Here is a 23063-nt window from a genome sequence, read left to right on the forward strand (position 1 = left end):
ATGAATTACTGCTATTTAGTATATTTTAGAATATATATTGAAATCTTTTATTAAAAATTTTTTCTTATTTATTTTTGAAAGACAGAGTGAGCAGGGGAGGGTCAGAGAGAGAGGGAGACATAGAATCTGAAGCAGGCTCCAGGCTCTGAGCTAGCTGTCAGCACAGAGCCAGATGCGGGGCTCGAACCCACGAATCGTGAGATCATGACCCCAGCCTAAGCCAGGTGCCTAACCGACTGAGCCACCCAGATGTCCCTATTGAAATACTTAGAAATGAAATATGAAAGAGATAATTTTGCAGAGGAGAGTGGGTCAGAGTATACTTTAGGGGTCAGCAAACTTTTATTTTTGCAAATCCTAGATAATAAATGTTTTATGCTTTGCGGGCCATAGAACCTCTGTTGTAACTACTAAACTCTGCTAATGTAGCATGAAAGCAGGCAGAGACAACACGTAAACAAACCGCATGGCTGTGTTCCAATAATCTTTATTTACAGAAACATGCAGTAGGCTGGATTTGACCTGTGGGTCATAGTTTCTCCAACCCTGGTATAAATGAAACAAGATTTACTGTGATTAATAATTATGAAGCTCAGTAACGGGTACAAAACTAGTCTGTATTTATTATATATTTGAAATGTTCTGCAACACATTATATATAGTAAAGTCAAAAAACAAAGAAGAGATAAAAATTTGGGCAAGGTTTAGAACAGAGAATGGGATAACCAGGCTGTGATAAAATATACTAATATTTAATATATACTTAATAGTAGTATATCTTAATGATCAGGTTTACTGTTAATAGAGGACTATTTCCTATTCTTTTATACAATTAGCATGATTTTTCCAAATGTAGTGAATTCTAATATTTATGTCTACCCTTTAAGAAACTGGTTATATTTTGTAATGTACTAAAATTAGGCATATTCAAGTGCCAAGAGATGTTAAAACAGAATTTATTTTTATTTAATTTAAAAAAAAAATTTATTTTCAAGAGAAAGAGAGACAGCGTGAGCAGGGGAGGGTCAGAGAGAAACACAGAATCTGAAGATAGGCTCCAGGCTCTGAGCTAGCTGTCAGTACAGAGTCCGACACGGCACTCAAACCCACGAACCGTGAGATCATGACCTGAGCCGAAGTCAGACGCTTAACCAACTGAGCCACCCAGGTGCTCCTGATTTTATTTTTAAAAACCATCACAGAAATAAAAGAGAACCTTCATATAGTATTCTACTTTGGGTGGCAATGCTATTAAAGTTCAAGTTCAAGGCTCCAACTCAATGGCTGTGATACATATAAAAAAACACACAGCTTAAAAAATAATGAGACATGACTTTGTTCTGTAAGATAAACATCTCTGCGAGGTATGAACAGAAAAGAAGTGCAATAAAGAAATGGGTACCAGAGCCATCCATAGGCCTGCTGGACAGGTTATGAGAAGCAACAGAGAGCCGGCATGCTTTTGGGGAGTGGAGAATAAAAGTGCCCTAGATGGGATGGAGATAAAGGGCAGGTCCACTGCCTAAAACTAGGTGCTGGGCTCTGGGTGAACCCCACTCCCCTCCACTCTGTTCCAGGGAAACCTGAAAACGCTGCTGCTGGCTACTGCTTGGCACTATAGCTTCATGGGAAGCTGCATGCTTCCAGAAGCAGATGTGCGGCCAGCAACCCACGTTATCACCATGGAGGATGACATAAATTACGGGCCCAAATGCTTAGACCCTCTCTGTACCCATATCCTCTACCATGCGAAGTTTGAAGGTCTTTCCACAGATGGCAGTATACTTTTCCAACCTTTGACTTGGGGCTCAGCCCTGGGACTTGTTTTGGCCAGTGGTATGTTAGAAGATGTGATGAAATGTGCTTGTCTCACTGGGCTTACCTTTTTCTATTCTGTCACCTCAGTGAAAAGGGTTTTTCCCGGGGTAGCTGCCACTCTTCAACCTGGGCCCTAGCACGAGTATTTGTAGCCTAGTGCTGCCCCACCTGCCCACAGAGCTGTGGTGTTAAGCGGAGCTGCTTCAGCCATTGATACCCAAAGCTGCTGTAAATGACGTGCAGACCTACTACAGAATTAAAAGCTTAATGTTGTCTGTCACTAACATTTTGTGGTTGTTTATATGCAGCAATAGCTAGCTGCAGCAGAAAGCCTAATACTGAGATGCTATGTAATCCAAGCTTAAAACATGTGGTGTCAGTTTTGAGAACAGGTGATGGACGGTAAGGAAACTATTACAGAAGCTGAAAAATGGCAACCTGCATTTGGCAAAACTGTTGCCAGTGGTAATATAAAGGACAGCAGGATGATTTCTAGGCATGTGTTCGGAGTATGAGTCAGTTACTTTTTTAAAAAATTTTTAAATTTTTATTTTTGAGAGACAGAGAGTTACAGTGCAAGCAGGGGAGAGTCAAAGAGAGAGAGAGAGAGAGGAGATACAGAATCCGAAGTAGGCTCCAGGCTCTGAGCTAGCTGTCAGCACAGAGCCTGATGCGGGGCTCGAACCCATGAACCACAAGATCATGACCTGAGCCGAAGCCGATGCTTAACTGACTGAGCCACTCAGGTGCTCCTGAATACTGATTTTCAAAAAAATCTATAAAAGTTAGTGCCAATCTAACCTTATATCTAAAGGAGCTAGCAAAAGAAAAGCAAAGCCCAAAGTAAGTAGAAGAAAGGAAATAATAAAGATTAGAGCAGAAGTAAATGAAACAGAGATTTAAAAAAAGTAATAGAATAGATCAGTGAAAACAGAAGCTGATCCTTTGAAAAGATAAACACAGTAGATAAACGTTTAGGCAGACTCATGAAGGAAAAAAGGACTCAAGTAAATAAAATCAGAAATGAATGAGGAGAAATAACAACTGACATTAAACAAATACAAAGGATTGTAAGAGTATTATGAAAAATTATATGCCAACAAATTGGACAACATACAAGAAATGGATAAATTCCTAGAAACACACAAACTTCTGAAACCAAATCAAGATGAAATAAAAATTTTGAACAGACTGATTACTAACAATGAAAGGGAATCAGAAACCAAAAAACTTCCAACAAATAATAGTTCAGGACCAGATGGGTTCACAGGTGAATTCTACCAAATATTTACCTGTCATCCTTGTCTAGGGGCCATGCTAATCTTTGTATCATTCCAGTTTGGTGTATGTGCTGCTGAAGCAAGCACTTACCAAACATTTAAAGAGTTAATGCCTATCCTTCTCAAACTATTCCAACAAAAATAGAAAAGGAAGGCAAGCTTCCAAATTCATTCTAGGAGGCCAGCATTACTTACCCTGGTACTTTATATTACCAATAACTGAAAGCTATTAAGTAGAAGTGCATTGCTAATCCTTCAGGAGGACATAGGGGAAATCTATTTTCATTCCTTCCCCCCCATCCTTTCTGAGTTACAGTAGTGAAAGAAGACTGAACTAGATGAAAGAGGAGACTACATTACAGTGTCTAGGATTCCAAGATTCTGGGTAAAAGTGAAAGAAAATGAACCCTGCTATAAGTTTCTGGGGGAAGGATTAAGCCAAAATAGTACTTAATGGTAGATGGGCCTTGGTAGGAGTTTGTGATAGAAAAACAAAGATGGGTACTCTCTCTCCAAGTATGTTCTTTTCTTGTCATTGTTGGCCCATTTTTGACATTGCCAATGCAGGTCAGCAAGTTCCAGTTTTCAGCAACTACTGCAGATTCTTCCTGAAGTCAGTCCTACAAGTAACGAATTGCAATCTCCTTCTCCACTGTCCCTCAGATGTCACATTCTTAAGTTACTAATGTACTTATGTGGAAAAGGAAGGAAGTCTCTTGTGCCAAAGGATCAAAAATTTAAGAATGTAAAAACTATTTTCTAGTGCTAGAACCCAATATAACAGACTTTACCAAGGATGAAAGGAGAAAAATTAAATGACGTATTTTTATATATCAGATCTTCCAGTAAATAAGGATGATCTTAATTAGATGACTTTAAAGTAGATGACTTTAATTCTTTCTAGCATTAAACAAACAAAAAATAACAGAACAAACACAAAAACCCTTTAAGAACTCTGTGCTAATGAATATTATGACCTGTCTATTACCAATGCTGAAAAATGGTAATATGGGAGCAAGAAAATCAGTTAGCAGCAGTAGCATTTACCTACAAAACTGGAAATGGAGTAGGGCAGGAAAATTAAGTGTGTAGATTCATAGGAGTGTCTGTGAGTAAGCACTTTGGTTATCCTTTCGTGCTCAATATTTTCCTAATTTCTAAAGAAAACAGCACTCGTGTTTTCACACAGCTCCTGATTTTTATATTTCAGATACAAATGAAATGCTAGAAGAGTCTCCTGGTGCCTTCCTTCCTCCACTCCCGCAGCTGTAGAGTCAGCAAGGCGGCTCCAGGACGCTGCAGCCTAAGTCACCTGGCGGGTTAACCAGCTCCCGTGGACCCTGACATCTGATACTGGCTGCGATTCAGACACGACAGTCATAGGATTCCCTTCTCCTGTGATAGACTGCCGCTCAAATGTGTTTTCATAGGGTCTGGTAACTTTCTCAAAGTATAATGGGTCCTCCATATTCTATGGAGGACAAGTCTTTTCTGCCTTAAATATAGTGAAAACATGGTCACTACCATCAATGAACTGCAAGTTCATATGTTAACTGAGTATTTCTATCTGATCCCTGTTTATACCATACCTTCAGTTCCCAGGATCCATGTGTTCTTGAGTTAACTGTTTCTAGAAAAGGAAATAATGCAATCCATTTATTAGAATTCAGATATTAAAATGAAACGTCTTATCTAATAAGGATGACCTTTATGTTTTCTCTCTTTACTGAAATCATATGTAAAAACAGTTGCTATTAACAGAGTTTACCATCCACATATGGAAAAAGATGAAACTTACATGTGGCTATACCACTGCATAAAAAGACTAGACAAATATTTTATTTATTCTCGACCTCACTGAGTTTTAGTTTTATGCAAATAATAAGTTACTTAAAATTCAACTGTACCTATAAACCCACAGTTTTTGGGTGCCCCAACAAAGCATTCATAAGAAGATTCACTTTAGGATTGTAAAGATACTCAGATACGTACACATACATTTTTGTACTCTTGTGATCATTCTTTTTCAGTTTTTTACACACTGATGATCAATAAGTACAACACCTTCATGCTCCTTTGTAATTTAAAAAGAATAACATATATGTACATATTTCTTTAAAGCTAAAACTTTGATGGTAATTGATGAAAATAATTCACTTCATAATAATAGTAAAATAATAAAAAATAAAATTAGGTAGAAGCTTTGGGTGGCAAAAAATAAAAAAATTACCATCCTATACAAACATCAAAAAATATTTGCTAACATGAATAAAACCAGCCTGATATCTTGCTATTTGTAAGACTGTTTTTTACCTTCTTATTGTAATTCATATTTAACTGATATTAAAGCAGATGCTCAATTCTGAAACATGCTTTAAGGTATAAAGACTTAGAAACTTCTCAATGTCTTACTTTTACAATAGTCCAACTTAAGGTCCAACGTATGGAATCTCTTTAGGCTGGTATACTGCAAAGTCAATGCCATTGACTACCCTTTCAAGTCACTTAGGAAGCTTGCTGAGAAACTCACCCCCAAACCTGCAGACTTAGTGTACCTGTATTTTAAACAAATACCTGAGATGATTCTTGTAGACACTGAAGTTTAATAACCACTGCTTTACACAATACAAATCCTGTCATCTCACGCTCAGGGCCTTAAATAACACCGGAAAGCCGCAGTTCACGGTTTCTGAGTAGCAATGTTTATCACCACCTAGTGGTAAAATCTCTTACTGTACCTTTTGTCTGTTCATTGATACCAGCTAGGTACCAATTAAAAGATAATTAAAATTTAGGGAATGAGAACATTTTAGAGTAATAATTTCTTCAGTATTTTGCAATTTTTCATAGAGCATAAAAAGCATGGGATAAAAAAGCATAAAAAAATAAACTTAAAAATAAAACTGCACCACTACCATTGAATAAAAGCAGTATATATGCCAGAAGAAACTTTCCTGAAATGCTTTCGTTGTTCTATCATTGCCCTGTTAGTAGTGTGCCTTTAAAAATACATTTCAAAAAGAAAAAAAGGAAAAAAAAAATACATCTCACAGCGCAAGTTATGCTCTTCTTCTGGAGATACTGGGATGGTACCTATAAGCATATTAAAGCTTCTGAGAAGTTTCATGGTCAAAACAATCTGTGCAATGATAACCATTTTCTAACTATATTTGGCCATGAAAATGTCTTCCCTAAAGAACAATAACTGACTTCCCTAAATTTTAATTATCTATGTATCGCAAGGAACATAGCTTGGGACATGATGCTCTAGAAACAGCTAATCTGATACCTGCTTTCAGCTTCTGTAACCTACACTAAAAGACCTGACAATGAATTTACAAGAAAGTTTTGATCAAGCTTTGCTTTAAATGCTATTTATATTTGAACCACATATTTGAAAGGGAAGTTTACTGATCTGAATTGGTTAACATTTTTTTCTTTTTTAAATTAAAGAAATACCTAACAAAAACTCCACTATGTTGGCAATTTTAGGAACTGACATATGCAAAGCATTTAAGTATCTAAATACAGTATATTATGTTCTTATACCCAAAGTGCATTTGCGAAGTAAACATTTAAGTGAATACATAAATACTAGCTTATTAAATCTATTTGTTAGGTTCTAGAACTTCATTTTAAGAAAAATATGACATTCTGGCTTTTCAAAAGAAAGTTTTCAGGCTCACCTGTAAGAGAACTGAGACATACGGCTGGAAAACACAACAGGCGGCTGCACTGTAAAAGCAGTGTTTCATAGGCAGAGAACTATTCTCCAAGTCTCTTTAGAATTCATATGAAGGAATCAAGGACACTTTACCGAAACCATAACTGTTTGCTGAAACTAGCTATCTGACATTAAATGCAGCATGGAGAAACTGGAATTACTTATTGCAAATAGAAAATCTGGAGAGCAGGAGGGTGTGATAGCTATCAACTAAAAGATTCAGCTTCTTCTATTTGGCCCAGTGAGGATTAAGCAAAGATGCAATGGATTCAGGTAAGAGTTAAGAGAACTCCCTTGGTACTTTTACACGGTTTTCATTACCCAGCTTGCAGGAACATTTCTAGGGGTATTCAAGCATTACTTGAGTGTAGAGACTGATAACCTGGATGGCACCATTTGGTTCTGATCTGTGAAAATGGAACTATGTATGCAGTAAGTGAGCTTAAGATGAATAAGTCTACCTGTTGGTAATTAATCAACTCTCCTCACTTAGGTTTTTCATTTTGAATGAGAACATTTGCTTTCTTTATAAAATGTGCCCTTTCGGGCGCCTGGGTGGCGCCGCTGGTTAAGTGACTAACTCTTGATTTCGTCTCAGGTCATGATCTTGCATTCCTGAGATCCAGCACTGTGTCGGGCTCCGTGCTGGGCGAGGAGCCTGCTGAAGATTCTCTTCCTTTGTCCCTCCCACACGTGCTCGTGCAAACTCTCTCTCTCAAAATAAATAAATAAAAAATAAAGAAAATATGCTCTTTGGTTCACATAGATTCCATTCTCTTTCAGTAAGTCCTGCCTGGGAAGACGATATTGGAAATTTTATCTCAATTTACTAAAATTACTGATTCAAAAAAAGGATTTTCAACTTTTAAATGGAGATGTCAAATTATGCAATACTCTATTATGCCCAGTGAATTTAATTGTTTATTATTGTTAGTTTCACTCAGAATGTGAAAGGCAGGACATAATGCAGTGGTTTTAATAACTGCGTACCACTTATAGTATCTTTAATATGCTGAGTTTCTCATTTAGATATACCTTTTTAACATATATCATTCACCTTAATAGCAGCTAAATATTTTCCTTGGATTTTCAAAATACGAGCACAGTAGGGTCCTAATTTTTAATCTTTTTTTGAAATGACTGTTCTATCATAATCTGTTCTGAATTTACTTACACGTCATATTTTTGCAGTGGCCATTATATCTTGTATTTATAAAGAGAAAATATCCACCCTCCCAAAAAGGCCACTGATATTTATTTAAACTTACCAAGAACTTAAAACTTCTTAAAATTATTGCTCTATAATCTTCAAAGATCTTTACAAAGTTACCAACAAATTTTGGTATAACTATAAAATGCAGTATAAAATATTTCTAATGGTATGTCTTTTGACTCTTGCCTTAGATAAAGTGTAAGTAGCTAACCTGGATGTGTAGGTTGAGCAATTTACCATATTTTATTGAATCTAAGATGCAACTGACTGAAGGATGAACCTTTATTTTGTGTTCCACTGAGAATGTCAATTACAGGATGACACATAATCCGTATCAAGATGTTTCCATTTCAGAAGTGTAAAAATCTGAAAAAATGTGCATCTCAAAATCAATGAAATATGTCATTTAAATTCTATTTAAATGTTATGTTATATTTTTTATTCTCTTCTTTCACATAAATAAGGCATGATTTAGTCAAGCAAAGAAAACTTTATTTCTGCTACACATAACAACATATTTCTCTAAGAAACAACTATTATATTAGTTTTAGCACTGAGGTGTGGATTCAAAAATTCATGTCAACAATTCGTGCTCCCCAGACAAAACAATGTTGTGCACAGACTATCAGGTATATGAAAAAAAAAGCTGTCAACTGTCCACAGGGAGTGCGTCCAGTCACATTTTCAGTCAGTCAGCTGAGGATTATGTCATTATTTAGTCTTTGTTCTGTAGAAAGAACACAACACAAGTATGAAAATCATCACCTGAAAGGAAACAGCTGTTGTATATAGTATTCCTAAAACATTAGGAATTTCCTGTATTTCAAAATAACCGATGTTATTTACTTACTTAATCATAGATGTCCCCAAATAAGCAAAACCAAACTTACTCAGAAGGATGATGTGAGCAGGTACTGAATTTCTGGAGGGAAAATGCTGTGAATTAATATAAAATCAGGATGCTCTGAAATACTAAGATGTTTATTTTCCTCAAATAGAAAAAGAAACATATTTTGTACATCAAATCCAGCTCAAAATAGAACTCAATTACTTTCAAAGTTGTACTCCGTTTCTTTTCCTATTTCATAGGTGTAGATCACCTAATGCTAGGCCTATTCCTCAGAGATAAAAGGAACCAACTTTTGAGTGGTGCTTGTGTCCTCTCAAAATTAAGGAAACAAATTAAAAGAAAATGCTCCCCCTCCCAAAAATTGAACTTTGAAATAATATATTTAATATACCAACAAAGGAGGAGAATTTCACTGGAGTCCACAGTAAATAGGAAATGTACAGCAAAAATAAATTTAAAAACATTTAAAGCCAATATAGCTGATTATTTCCCACTATTTCCAGCTAATCTGACCCTACTTTATCTTTGCTCTGAATAGGTACAACAGTTCAATAAAGGGAAAAATGGTGGATTTATATGTTATGAAAAGTCATGCTGAAGTATATGCACTTCCTCTATAATGCAGGGAATGGGACGAAGGTATGCCACTTTTACAGGGAAAAATGTGGTATGATAAAGCTTCATTCCCACAGCACCAGCTGCCCACAGTTTGTAATATTAAACTTAGTTTCTGACCATCTGGATGAGACAACATCTCGAAGATTTTACTAAAATCTATCTACCAATGCAAGAGTTTTAGCTCACGTTTGCAAAACATTATTTTATAAAGACTTGCTGATTCATTTCTCTAACTCTATTAAAAAAATCAGACTCAGGAAAATGAAGAGATCTGCCCAATCAGTTAAGTATCAGAGCTAGAATTCCAAGCCAGATCTTCTGATTTTTAAGTCTAATTAATCACCAGGAAAGGCTTAACCACAAGAGTAATGAATACATTCCCCCAAAATAAGAATTTATTATTATTGTACTTTTTTAAGGACAAAGATTCTTTTAATAAAATAATTATTCCCTACATATTAAAATATTCAAAGGTACAAACACATTTTTGTGTGCTATTTTAGAAGACAGCAGTCTAACCAGAATTAAGGTCTTAACATTTTATTTGTAAACATAAAAAAAAAAAAAACCTTTGTTTTAAGGACTAGCTAAGTCATTTTCACTGGCATTTTAATATTTCTACATTGTATGGGGAAATGGGAATGAATATTCTAACTAGACGAAATATTGGAAGACATTTCTAAATTAGGATTATTCATAATGGGTCCAAATATTGTCAAATGCCTTCTAGGTAGGAGGAGTTCATCACCTGAGTTGCTCTATTGGAAGGTCATCAGCACTAAGGTTTGAGACCATCCATTCTGATACTTGGTAGTTGCCATAATTGGTCAGAAAGAAAACTGATGTAAAAAGAAATCTGCTTTCAAGTCAGTAACTTCAAAGTGAATCTAAAGTGCTTGCCAACTGCTATCATTTGACAGCAGTGGGCTTGAAAAGCCGATGTGTATGGGAACAGGGAGACTGTCAGCTTACCCTAAATTTCAGAATTCATTTCCAGAATAAGTAAGTGAAAGAGCTGAACATTTCTACTTTAAAGAATTTCTCCCTAGGGGGCGCCTGGGTGGCTCAGTTGGTTGAGCGTCCCACTTCGACTCAGGTCATGATCTCACTGTTCGTGGGTTCAAGTCCTGTGTCGGGCTCTGTGCTGACAGCTCGGAGCTTGGAGCCTGCTTCCAATTCTGTGTCCCTCTCTCTCTCCCTCCCTCCCCTGCTCATGATCTGTCTCTCTTCTCTCGAAAAATAAATAAACGTTAAAAAAATTTTCTTAAAAGAATTTCTCCCTAAACCATGGAGATGTGAGTTGAGTATCACACAAAAAGAAACTGAAGTTTGATTTCTAAAAACTAAAGGAAAAGAAATTCATACGCCTGTAAGTATCATTATAATAGACAAGAGTTTTTGGTAAATTGTCCAGGTTCTTTTTTAATACAAATATGCATATGAGAATACTTTCTGAATGTGTGGTTTCAATGCACAAACTCACAAATTTAAGTCAACAAAAAAAAACACTTAAGTTCAAAAGGTCCAAAACCACATATATGTGATATTGCTTTTTAGGCATTTCACTAGTAATATGTCAAAACGCTCTTTATAAAGGCTATTATAAATTAATTTAGAACTCAAGACATTAATCCCTCAAGTTAAAAAATCTTTATAACTATTTCAATTTTAAAGTTCATAAGCATATAAAGTCCAATTCTTAACATCAAAGACATTCACAAACAAAAAAGCCACTATTTAATTTTCTGTATTAAAATCTGATTTTATTTTATAGAAGGGCAGAAACATTCTCCCAGTAAACATCAAAAACATTTGTTTTAAGTTTACAAAATTCAAGTTTAAAATGTATCTTATGAAATTAACCGGAGCTGTGGTTTTACAGCCAAGCTTTTTTAAGTCACAAAGCTTTTAACTGACAGCTTCCAAATGCCCTAAAAAGAAACTACACATATTCCTCTGGCTATAATACTTAACCAATATGTTTTTAAAATTCAGACGAAAAAAGGGCTTACCTCAAGAATCAGTAAGTTCTTTGTCGTTTGTTAGATTCTTCTCTTGGGGAATCTGCCAACATAACTTTAAGTCTGACTCCATTCAGGATCTTTCCATGTAAAGTAGTAATGGCATCATTGGCGCTTATTCTATCTGCATACTTGGCATACCCCACGTTTTTTCCTGACACCAGGTAAACTTCGATCAGGTTACCAAAACGACTGAAACAAAGTAAAAAAAAATCAACTGAAATTGATAAAAATACCACTGCTTAGGTCCAAAAACTGGGGTCCATTCTGGACTCCTTTTCCACTCCTCTCCCCACATCCAATCCTCAAGCGATTCTTCCTTCTCAAGCACGTTCTCTATCAGTCAAGTTCTCTTCATTTCCCACTCAGGTCTCCTTCCTCATTCAGCTGGTCATGATCTTTTTCTTGGAATACCCGAACACATTCCTCCCTTGTTTCGTGCACTCTATTCTCCACCCTGTCTTCCATCTGTTCTCTACCCAGTCTTCCCAGTGAACTCTCTGAAACACAGAGATGATCATTTCCTCACTAAAAGTCCCTGTCAGGGTAAGGAGAAACTCCCTAACACAGCTTGGGGGCCTTTCTTGACATGGACCTTGTTCTCTCCTGCTTCACCCTCCCTCACAGTCTCTCAAATCCCATATTCTAATGATCTCCTTTCACACTCTCTCTTGCAGGAATAACTCTCCGAATGCCCTGCTTTCTTCTCTCGCTAAGTTATTGTTATCTATCAGGTCTCCACTGTACCTTGCTTCTTTAAGAAGTCTTCTCCGAGTCTTAAAAGTAGATGTGCCTCTCACGTATTTCATAGCCTGCACATTCCTTTTCACAACACTAACCTCACTAGGCTGTAGTATCCTACTCACCTGTCTGTCTCCTACATGAGATTAGCTCTCACAAGACAAGGACTATCAAGTCTTATCTACATAATACATTTTGTTTACACAATGTCTCTTGCACATAGCATGGTGACCGCCTGGCACACAGGAGATGCTCAAGAAATAAACTACATGAATCCGCTAAATGAACTACTGCTATTTTATGCATTGTTCAATGCGCTTCCTTTTTTTTTTTTTTAAATTCACTCACATTGTTGTAAGGTAAACAGGAAAAAGACCAAAAAGAAAAGAGTTAAGAGTAAAGGAGTTCTATTAAAAAAACAAAAGTAAACAAGTATACCTTCCCTTTTTCTATATTTATGATACACTCTTCCTTACAATCAGGTAATTGTTTACTGAATATAATTCTTAAGGATCCAACAGAGTGCTGACAAAAGAGAAGATGCTTAGTAAACTGTTCAGGTGAAATACTACTACAAAGAGAAAGCTACGTAAAAAGAATTCTAGAGGACAGGTCTACACAGATGTATTTCCTACCAAGAGACAAATAATCTGTCTATTTTATGCATGCAACTTTTCAAAACAATACTGTCCGTTTTATGTCTTTAAAAGAAAACTGGAAATTCTATGTGGAGACTCAGGATGTAGAAATAGAAAAGAAGGAAATCATCATATTTTTTAAAAGGTGACATAAATAAGGAACTTTTAAGCTGCAGAACAAACCATTTCTACCTGATTAAGCACTGGGTATAGGAGTCTCAAGGTTGTGAGAGGGCGGAGATTACTGGTTGAGACAAATTATAAAACATAACTTTGTGGGACCGAAATCTTACCAGAATATGTCCTCTAGTACATCTAACGGTAAAGGATGAGGATTAAACACGATAAAAAGCCTTTCTTTCACAGGAGTTTCAGGAGGGGCTTTTTTTTTGCACGATGGAAGTACAACATCTGTTTGGATTTGAGGCAACTGTGATCCAGAATTTCCCCCAAATTGCTGTTGAAGAGTCAGGTACAAAACAAGAAAAAGAAAAACTGCACTTTAAGGATTATAAAGCCAAGAGCTAAAGAGATACATATATCATGGCTTCTATGTCATCTTTTACGACAGCTCTGAAAATTTCCTTACATAGGTAATACACATAGGCCACATTTACTGTATACCATATTGATGTACTACAGACGTTAAATTCTTACCTACTTACCAGAAATTGCTGCTGATTTGTGTTATTCCACACCATTGATGCAAGCTGTGCCGCTACCATCTGTGTTGCCATTTTTCTAAGAAGACTAAAGATAAGAACTGATAACTTACAGAGAACGAGAAATATTCAGTCTCTTACCCATAACTTGTTTTGTATGACTTCCTCACCCAAGAGGTCAGCTGCTTTCTATTCTTATCCCTCGAGTCATATTATGTCGGCCCAAAGCCCTGCCTCAGACCCTCCTGGGACGGTACTTACTCTGCGGCGTTATTCCCATCATCAACGAAGGAAACACCTATCCGGTTCCCAGGAGGGTACTGAAATCCATGTAACTTGTATTTTGCATAAATAGCTGATGCTACATTAAAATACTGAACCACTCCATGACCTAAAAAAAAAAAGGAGAGAATCAGAAATTAAAAAGAAAACAGAGAGGATACCTAACGTCTGTCTTGCCACAAAAATGAAACAATTCAGAAATATCCTACTATCCTACAATCAGTAAATACAGAATCAAATGGGTCAGAAAACAAAGTTCTTCTACATATATGTGCAACAGCTGTGTTCCTACAAAGTCCAAACTGGATTCTACTAAAAATATAAACATGACTTTTTAAGGAAAATGAAATCACTAGTGTAAGTTCTGTCCAATGAATTTGATTTTAGGATATTGGTGTTTCTTATATGACAGATACACCTAAAATCAACCAGTTTTTCTTTAATTTTATTTCTCTGAAATCTACTTTGAAATTCTAAAATTTTCCCTATCATACTGAGCAGGAAATGAAATGAGGGTAATATATAGTCTGATAAGAACATTCAGTCATCTGGCTAGCTACGGTGGTAGAGAAAGGAAAAGCGGTATGTATGAAAAACAAAAGGTAGGGAACAGAGGATCTTAGATTAGAAATCACAGATTTCACATTCCTTTGGAGAGCTTTCAGCTAAGAAAATAGATTTCAGGGGCGCTTGGGTGGCTCAGTCGGTTAAGTGTAGGGCTTTTGCTCAGGTCATGATCCCACGGTTCGTGGGTTCGAGCCCCGCATTGGGCTTTGTGCTGACAGCTCAGAGCCTGGAGCCTGTCTTCTGATTCTGTGCCTCCCTCTTTCTCTGACCTTCCCCTGCTCATGCTCTCTCTCTCTCTCTCAAAAATAAATGAAACATTAAAAAAATTAAAAAAAGAAAAGAGATTTCAATTCAGGAGGATGATGCTGAAGGGGGAGATCATTTTATTTTATTTATTTATTTTTTTAATTTTTTTAATGTTTTTATTTTATTTTTGATACAGAGAGAGACAGAGCACGAGAGGGGGAGGGTCAGACAGAGAAGGAGACACAGAACCAGAAGCAGGCTCCAGGCTCTGAGCTAGCGGTCAGCACAGAGCCCGACACGGGGCTTGAACCCACGAATGTGAGATCTGACCTGAGCTGAAGTTGGAGGCTTAACCGACTGAGCCACCCAGGCGCCCCAGGTATCACTGCATTTGAAAATTTAAAGTGCAAAAGAGAAACATAAAATTGTCACACAAAGAGTATCTGACATAAAAAGTGCCACCGGAGAAAAGACATTTTATCAAAACACAGTATATTCAAAAAATAATAGACATTATTTTACCATAATTAGAATAAGGATCTCGTTGAACTTCACAGTATTCCAATCCTGGTACTATATCAAAAATACTGAAAAGCTGCTCTTCAGTGAAAGGAACTCTTGATACAACTGACAGGCGTTTGGAGATAGCTTCCTGGCCTCTGCTGTCATTCTTGTCAAAACTTGAAAATTCAGATTGTTGTTCTCCAACAATATAAAAAAAGTAGATCTTTAAATTTCTATACAATTGAGAATTCATTTAACATTTATGTACTAGACAGTAGGATGAACTGTCATTAAGCCCACTGCATTGGACCAAGCACCGGCGTTCTGTAGTCTGCTCTTGGTCGTCAGCACTATCAGAAGGGACTGACGGTGAGGAAATAGACAGCTCTTCCCACTCTCATGCGTTCGACACAGAAACTTAGTCTAACATCGCAGGAAGACATGCCGTGTGCAAAACTACAAAAGATGGCAAGTGTTTCACCTAACAGAAAGTCATGTCAAATAACATTTACAGACCTTACTTTTGTCACTTATTTTTCCCCCTTCATCTGGCTTCTACTTTTGTCATTCCTCTCCTTTCTCTAGCCCTAATTTTACTTTTTTTTTATAATAGTTTGTCAAATTGGTTTCCATACAACACCCAGTGCTCTTCCCCACAAGTGCCCTCCTCCATCACCACCACCTCTTTTTCCCCCACCCCCTTCCCTTCAACCCTCAGTTCGTTTTCAGTATTCAATAGTCTCTCAAGTTTTGCGTCCCTCTCTCTCCCCAACTCTCTTTCCCTCTTCCCCTCCCCCTGGTCCTCCATTAGGTTTCTTCTGTTCTCCTGTTAGACCTATGAGTGCAAACATATGGTATCTGTCCTTCTCCACCTGACTTATTTCGCTTAGCATGACACCCTCGAGGTCCATCCACTTTGCTACAAATGGCCAGATTTCATTCTTTCTCATTGCCATGTAGTACTCCACTGTGTATATATATACCACATCTTCTTGATCCACTCATCAGGTGATGGACATTTAGGCTCTTTCCATGTTTTGGCTATTGTTGACATAGCCCTAATTTTAAAGTAGTAGTATCTTAGGGATAAAAATCTTAGGATTCATACTGAGGGGACAGAAGTAGATGTCTTTCATACTTTTTGGTAGGCTACAAAGAGGCAGAAGCTCACTCAAAAAGTGGCAGTGACATAGTTTAATATGTAAATACATAAGCACAAAAAACTACAATTGGAAATTAGTTAAACAAATGTTATACCTTAAAGACATGAGGTCTGAAATAATGTCTGAAAAAACACTACTACATTAATTTTTACTGAGATTTACAGACTGATAAAAAAAATTTTATATAATCCAAATGATTGTATATACTACTTATACTATTAAAATAAAAAATAGCTTACTCACCAAATGGAAACATATTTACTCTAGGTTCATGCCCCAATGTCTCCTGCCTCATGTTACTGTAATAGTCTTGTTCTGAAAATTCAGATGCTTTATTTTTAGGCTCAGCCAAGATTGCCCTAAAACCTGAAAAAAGAATCCATGACTTTCAAGCTTAATAGCAAATTTAACAGACCTGCAAATATACATTATTGATAGTGCTTGACTTAACTCTGTAACTCTAATTGCATAAATCAAAATCAATACGATGGCCAATTGCACCAGACCTACTTCTTTTCTTTTTGAAAGATGGCAAAGAATAAATAAAAAGAGGAAGGATCCCAAATTATGGATCAATGTAGACATGCAAGATCAGCAATTCTATTCTATCTTTTCCAATCTGCCCCTACTACAGAGTAACATCATTGTTCACTCCCCATAGGTCAGCATCAAATTCCTATGGGGCTTTTCCCATCTAACCTGTCAGCAAGAGTCTTCCTTTGAAATATATTTAGAAGATATTATCTTTTCCTCTAATTTCCCTTTGTTTCTAAGTTAGATTTTCTCAATTAATTACAACTACTCTTTAACTGGTCTCTCTGCCTCTGGTTTTAAGTATGATTTTAAGTTTGGTTCAAGGATGAGCTTCAAAAGGTGGGAAGGTTCCATGAGCCCTCTAAAACTTTAAACAAAATGCTTATATATGTGCACATGGGCATATTTCAAGGGAGAAGGTTTGTAGCTTCAATCAGATTATTCACTGGCCCCCAAAATGATAAAACTAGCCACTCTGAATTCTTTCTCTGGAAATCTGTCCTTGATATTGTACTTAAATCAACTGTTCAAAAACAGTCATTTTTCTCCCTTTAAAACAATCTACAAGGGAATCCTAATGTAGACTAAGCTCGAACTCTTGATGATCTCTCATGTATGGTGCCAATGCACTTAGTTAGCCTTTTCTCCTAATTTCTCAACAATATTATGCTGTATTCAGACTGTTGCCATCACAGCATTAAGCAAAGACATGTTTATTTCTAGCTCTGGGCCTCTGCAAACCCTGCTCTCACCTTCTGTCCTGTCTAATTTACACTAGATGTAAATCTTACCTCTAGATGTGTTCTTGTGCTCTCAGTGCAATTGTTTTTCATCACGATGGACCATAGCACACATTTTTGAACATTTCCTCATTTGGCAAATTTTTATTGAGTCTATTATAAATGGCAGTATCTTTGATAGAAATCTCAATAAATCTTTACTGAGGGCCCTGCAACTGTACTAGGTACTAGGAATGACATACAACACAGTCCCTGCTTTCAAAGAGCCTTTTTAAAAATTGTTTTAATATTCTTTAACTATTTTTTGCCTATTAGATCTTGGCTACCCAATGTAATTAAATTCCTTAAAAGCCATATATTCCCTTTGTACCTCCTTACTTAACATATTGCCAAGCATTCCATCGGTACTCAATTAATGCTGGTTGAGAAATTTAGAAGGATCTGAGAGAAAATTTTGGTTATGTACTTTAGGTTTATCTAAGAATTCTGCTGATTAGCAGTGATTGTTCAGTACATATACATCTTTATAATATCCGAAAACCTACAAAGTATTCATCATTTCTAAGGATAATATAACTAGAAGTATGACAACAAAGACTATTTTCCTTGGCTTCTTTAAAATTCTTATTCTTCATTATGTACCCTAGCAACAGCAAAAGATCCAGTTAATGTCTTTCTAGCTTGAAATTAACCTAATGTATACTTATTTACCTATATGGGCATATATTACACTAAATCCTATCCTTAACCTATGTATTTATTACTAAACAACTCTATTTATGGTTTAGGTTAAATATGAACAAATATTACAGAAATTACTTGAGCTTTTTCAACATAAAGAAAAAAAAATTTTTTTTAAAGCCTGCAAAGGTAAGTCAATTTTCTAATACTTAAACATTTTTAAATATTAAACCCCCAAACCTACTGAAATAATAACCAAAATATGGTAATAGTATTTTCACTTATTAAGTTAATGTAGTTGCCCATATTTTTCTTCCAGATAGTGCCTCAATGAAAGCTTAATCACAGCCCCCAAATAATTTTCATCTCAGGTATATACACACTTAAAGTCCCATTGCTAGGATTAAACTAGCAGGTATGGTTATTAGCAAAACCAGTATTAGATTCAGTTATTTAGAACAGTTAAAAGTTTTAAGAAGGTCTTCAACATTTTAAATAAATATATCCTTACTTCGATCACAGTTTTCTATTGCTTGGGCAGCTTGTGATGGTTTTAAGTATCGAACATAGCCCAAACCTTTACTTTCTCCAGTTACTTTATTCTTAATAATGCTGCAATATTCGATATCTCCATACACCTATGAGAGTTAAAAGAAATGATCATAGAGGAGTCAAAATCAATTACTGCGAACAAATTATTTCAGAACTTAAAATTAGTTTACTTGCATGCTTTATTTGCAAAACTAGAAATCAGAATTAGAATTTATAGCCAATTTTAATAAAGGAATCGAAATGTCACAAACTAATGAGGTTCTAGAAAAAGAACCATAATAATAAGTCATAACATAAATAAAATCATGATGATTTTCATTTTCTGAGCATTTGCTTTACATATATTACTTTATTGTTACAACAATCCTTCAAGGCTGTGTGTATATATATATATATATATATATATATATATATGTGATGTATGTGTGTGTGTGTGTGTGTGTGTGTATAATACATAATTTATTTCACAGACAAGGAAACTGGGTCTTAGGGAAATCAAATAACCTGTCTAAGTCATGGAGGGAGAGTTAGAATGTGTACATGGTTTGGAAAGCTCCAAAGTCTTGCTCATTGGTGATTACAAGCTGGAATTGAATCTTCCATATTCAAACCCTGGCTCAGTTTCTTTTTAACTGGACAGTTTAGTTATCCTCTCCGGGCCCATCCCTTATCTGTTAAATGGGGCTAAAAGCTGTATCTACCTCAGAGGGTTATTTTAAGAGTTAAATGAAGGGGCGCCTGGGTGGCTCAGCTGGTTAAGCGTCCAGCTTCAGCTCAGGTCATGGTCTCGCGGTTTGTGGGTTTGAGCCCCACGTTGGGCTCTGTGCTAACAGCTCAGAGCCTGGAGCCTAGCTTCAGATTCTGTGTCTCCCTCTCTGACCCTCCCCTGATCATGCTCTCTCTCTCTCTCAAAAATAAATAAAACATTAAAAAAAAAAAAGAGTTAAATGAACTAATAGACTTAAAGTACTTATATAGAGTCTGGAACACACTAAACATTAGTTATAGTTGTCTGCCTTCTAATAGGACATAATTGTGTGTTCTTTTGCAGAGAAGCCTCTCAAAGTATATCACTAAAACACATGGGTTTACTCAGTCCATTCTCTATGTGAATAATTTGGGTAAAAGTTTATTTTAATGTTGGGAGAAATATGGGATATAAGTTCTTAGTGTTTATTTTTTAAAAATATTTATTTAGTTTTGACAGAGAGAGAAAGAATGTGAGCAGGGGAGGGGCAGAGACTATTTCAATCCCAAGCAGGCTCCAGAAGAGTTCCAGACAGGACTTGGAGACCACCAACCATGAGATCATGACCCGAGCCTAAATCAAGAGCAGATGCTTAAGCAACTGAGCTGCTCAGGGGCCCTGTTAGTGTTTATTATTTATTTAAGAAAATTCTCATGCACCCAATTACCAACTTAATCATTATTCACTTGGATAAAAATTCATATTTGTTTGCTCAGAAAAAAATAAAACTTTACTTTTTATTATTTGTTTCTTTTCTTTCTTACCTGTTGCCTCCCTAATTCATAATACTGGGGAAATTAGTAGAAAATGGATGAAAAATTAGAACTCCTAACAATTTGAGAATCACTTTTTAGTAGTTTTTAGTGAAAGTATATCACCACATATAAAAGTCAATGGCTAAAAAGAGAGTTAAAATTATCTTCAAATTTCATTGACTACCTTGTCATTATTCTAGCTCTTGCTATATTGTTCAGAGATGTAGTTTTTTTTTTTTCCTTTAAATATAACTCCTTCAAAGGCTTAACTTTAGGACAAAAATTCTGTAAAAGATAAGCCTTTCTGTGAATAACTACAAGATTAACATGCCATAGGCTTTGCATATAGATAGATAAGGTAGTTCCCACGGTCAGGCTTGCTGGATTTACCTCCATATGAGAGCAACATGGTGGGGAGAGAGTGCTTTGAAATTGTAAAGACCAAGAGCAGGTTCTGGATTCAGACAGCCTGGGTTTAAATCTTGGTTCACCACTTACTACATATGTGACCTGATTTAAAATTCTGGACTTTAATCTTCATTTTCCTCAATCTGTGTTCATTATATCAGGGAAAACATCATCATTAGTATTTCCCAGTTTTCATGTTTTTTAAAAAGTTAGTTTACTCTAGCTTTACTATTTTAAAACTAGATTGAAACAAATGACTTAGAAACAGTTATTTAATTCTCCACCACCAACCTAACGATTTAACTCAAAGAACACTTAAGATTTAGTAACCATACAATCAATCTAGGATTGTTATCATAGATGCTAGCTGATTAAAAAAGTACCTTAAATTTTTCCCGCAAATCTTCTTCCGTGTAGGATTTTGGTATCATGACAAATATTCTCGTAAGTTCTTCATCTTCAACATCTCGGTGACTTCCAGATGATCTGGACTGAGCAATAAAAACCTAAGCGACAAACAAAATCCAAAAAATAATGTAAAAAATATCAGTTAACTGTTTTCCTTTTCCTTTAATTTATCTTTCTCCTTCTGGTTCTACCAATCATACTTCATGTATTTTGAAGCTGTATTATTGGCTGCATAAACATTTGGGATTGTTATGTACGTGTTGGTACTTTTATTCTTATGAAATTACCCTATCTCTGTTAATATTCCTTGTGTTGACCATTTTGTACAGCATCACACCAGCTTTTCCTATCATTTTACTTTCAACTGCTTTGTATCCCTTGTACATAGTATTTAGCTTGGTCTTTTTTTTTTTTTTTTTTTTTTTTACAAATCCTGATAATCTCTGCCTTTTACTTGGCATGTCTAGTCTACTAATATTTAATGCTTTGGCAAAAGAGAGTTCAAATGATTTCAAAACTCACAACGGTGTGACAAATATACAAAAGCAGCAGTTTTAGTTAGACACCTTCACTCAAATATTAGATACACGCATACTTTCGTCTGGCACTGGGAAAACGCCCCACACCAGAGAGGCCACAGTTTAATGTCCGTTTATCAGGTTGCTAAGCTCCGTACCAACCGGAGGAAAAGGAAACGAATCTGTTTTCAAGCAGGGCAAACGGGGTTACGAGAGGTGGGCCCTGGAAGCCAGAGGTGTGGATTAGAGACGGCGGGAGTCGGGGGAGGCCCAGCCACTGCAGCTCTGCAGCCCGAGTCTGGGCCCATGTTCCGCCCGCACCCCGGTGCTGCCTCGCGGGCGGGGCGGCGGGAGAAAGAGAAATCCTGCGCCGCGCACCATCCGCTCCTCCTCCCGCTCCCGGAACGGTAGGTGCCGCCCACTCCGCTCCAGGGAGCGGATGTACTACCTCGACCCCACCTGACACAGCTTGGCGGGCAGGAAGGCCCATCCCTTCCCACTCCCACGGGCATCCCAACCCGGCACCTGCACCTTGATGGGCTTGGTGTCGTTGGGGCTGAGGCACTGGCCGTGCATCTCCTCCATGGCCCTGCAGGCCTGCGAGCTGCGGGCAAACTTGACGAAGGCGATGCCCTTGGACTCCTTGGTGTGCTTGTCCCGCACCACCCAGATGTCCTGGATCTCGCCGAAGGGCGAAAAGCGCTCCCTCAGTACCGATTCAGGCGTGTACTTGCTGATCACCAGGAAGATGCGGCTGTTGGGGGGCTCGTCCAGGTTATCCACGCCCGGGCGGAAGCCCCCGCCGCTCGCACAGCTGCCTGCTTCGTCCATGGTGCTCCACCCCGGCGCGGGAGCCAGGCCCGGGTCCCCTTCAGTTCTCTTCCACCGCGTCCGCCGCCACAGTGGACGCACACTCAGCCGTTGCGGGTCCGGTGCTCCGCTTCCGGAAGACGCGGGGGTCTGGCGCCCGGCGCTGTCCGGCCGCGCAGCGCGCCAGCTTCCGGGGAACAGCCTCCAGCGCCCCCTAGCGCCTCGGGGTGGGGGAGGCCGACCCCGTCAAAGAGTCTGGTTCCGCGAAATGAGGCTCAAGCTCAGTTGTGCAATCCTCATGCTCTGTGGCCAGAACAGGCCCCTATGGTGCACAGGCTTCCCAACGCTAGAGCCCAGGCATTCTTCCTCTAAAACTTGTTATCTTGGTCATAAACTCAATAGATGACCACTATAGGATAAAGTTAAAAACCACATAGTCTTAGAGCTAAAAAGAACCTTTGAGATCATCCAATTCCAGCTTCATTTGTTGAGAAAATTGAGATTTAAAAAAATTGAAGCCCTTGGAATGCCAAAGACTATAGAAATATAAATAAGAGAGTCCAAACCAGAACCAGTCTGCAG

The 23063-nt window shown here is 37.3% G+C and overlaps 1 protein-coding gene and 1 non-coding gene across 9 annotated transcripts; both read right to left on the minus strand.

The window, feature by feature from the left end:
* Positions 1–470: 470 nt before the first annotated feature.
* Positions 471–22659, minus strand: RBM45 (RNA binding motif protein 45). 8 transcript variants are annotated; one of them, XR_003906586.1, is made up of 12 exons: positions 22203–22659; positions 21129–21251; positions 18794–18920; positions 16571–16693; positions 15183–15362; positions 13827–13956; positions 13569–13653; positions 13197–13360; positions 11516–11716; positions 8926–8971; positions 4688–4728; positions 471–546 (listed from the first exon to the last, which is right to left on the minus strand). XR_003906586.1 is itself a non-coding variant. In XM_029934330.1 (11 exons), the coding sequence occupies exons 1-9, from the start codon at positions 22500–22502 to the stop codon at positions 11524–11526; spliced, it is 1425 nt and encodes a 474-aa protein (XP_029790190.1). In that variant the 5' UTR covers positions 22503–22659; the 3' UTR covers positions 471–546; positions 4688–4728; positions 11516–11523. The 8 variants fall into 8 exon arrangements, 4 of the variants coding, with proteins under 4 accessions (XP_029790190.1, XP_029790192.1, XP_029790188.1 ...); XR_003906584.1 differs by having other exon boundaries at positions 472–546; positions 8926–8957; positions 22203–22658; XR_003906585.1 differs by lacking the exon at positions 471–546 and adding an exon at positions 4277–4593 and having other exon boundaries at positions 8926–8957; positions 22203–22658.
* On the minus strand, positions 3083–3185 carry LOC115288811. Its single transcript, XR_003907203.1, has one exon. It is a non-coding gene; the product is annotated as a U6 spliceosomal RNA (small nuclear RNA).
* Positions 22660–23063: the final 404 nt, after the last annotated feature.

The sequence above is a fragment of the Suricata suricatta genome, chromosome 3 (genome assembly GCF_006229205.1).
Source record: "Suricata suricatta isolate VVHF042 chromosome 3, meerkat_22Aug2017_6uvM2_HiC, whole genome shotgun sequence".
In the NCBI taxonomy this organism is placed as follows: domain Eukaryota; kingdom Metazoa; phylum Chordata; class Mammalia; order Carnivora; family Herpestidae; genus Suricata; species Suricata suricatta.

Excerpts from the sequence above, each read along its gene's own strand:
- RBM45 (XM_029934330.1), bottom strand. The coding sequence starts at position 22,502 with ATGGACGAAGCAGGCAGCTGTGCGAGCGGCGGGGGCTTCCGCCCGGGC. Across the intron at positions 21,252-22,202 it reads ACGACACCAAGCCCATCAAG|GTTTTTATTGCTCAGTCCAG; the intron begins GTGCAGGTGCCG and ends TTTGTCGCTTAG. Across the intron at positions 11,717-13,196 it reads GTACTAGAGGACATATTCTG|TCGTTTTGGTAACCTGATCG; the intron begins GTAAGATTTCGG and ends ACTTTGTTTCAG.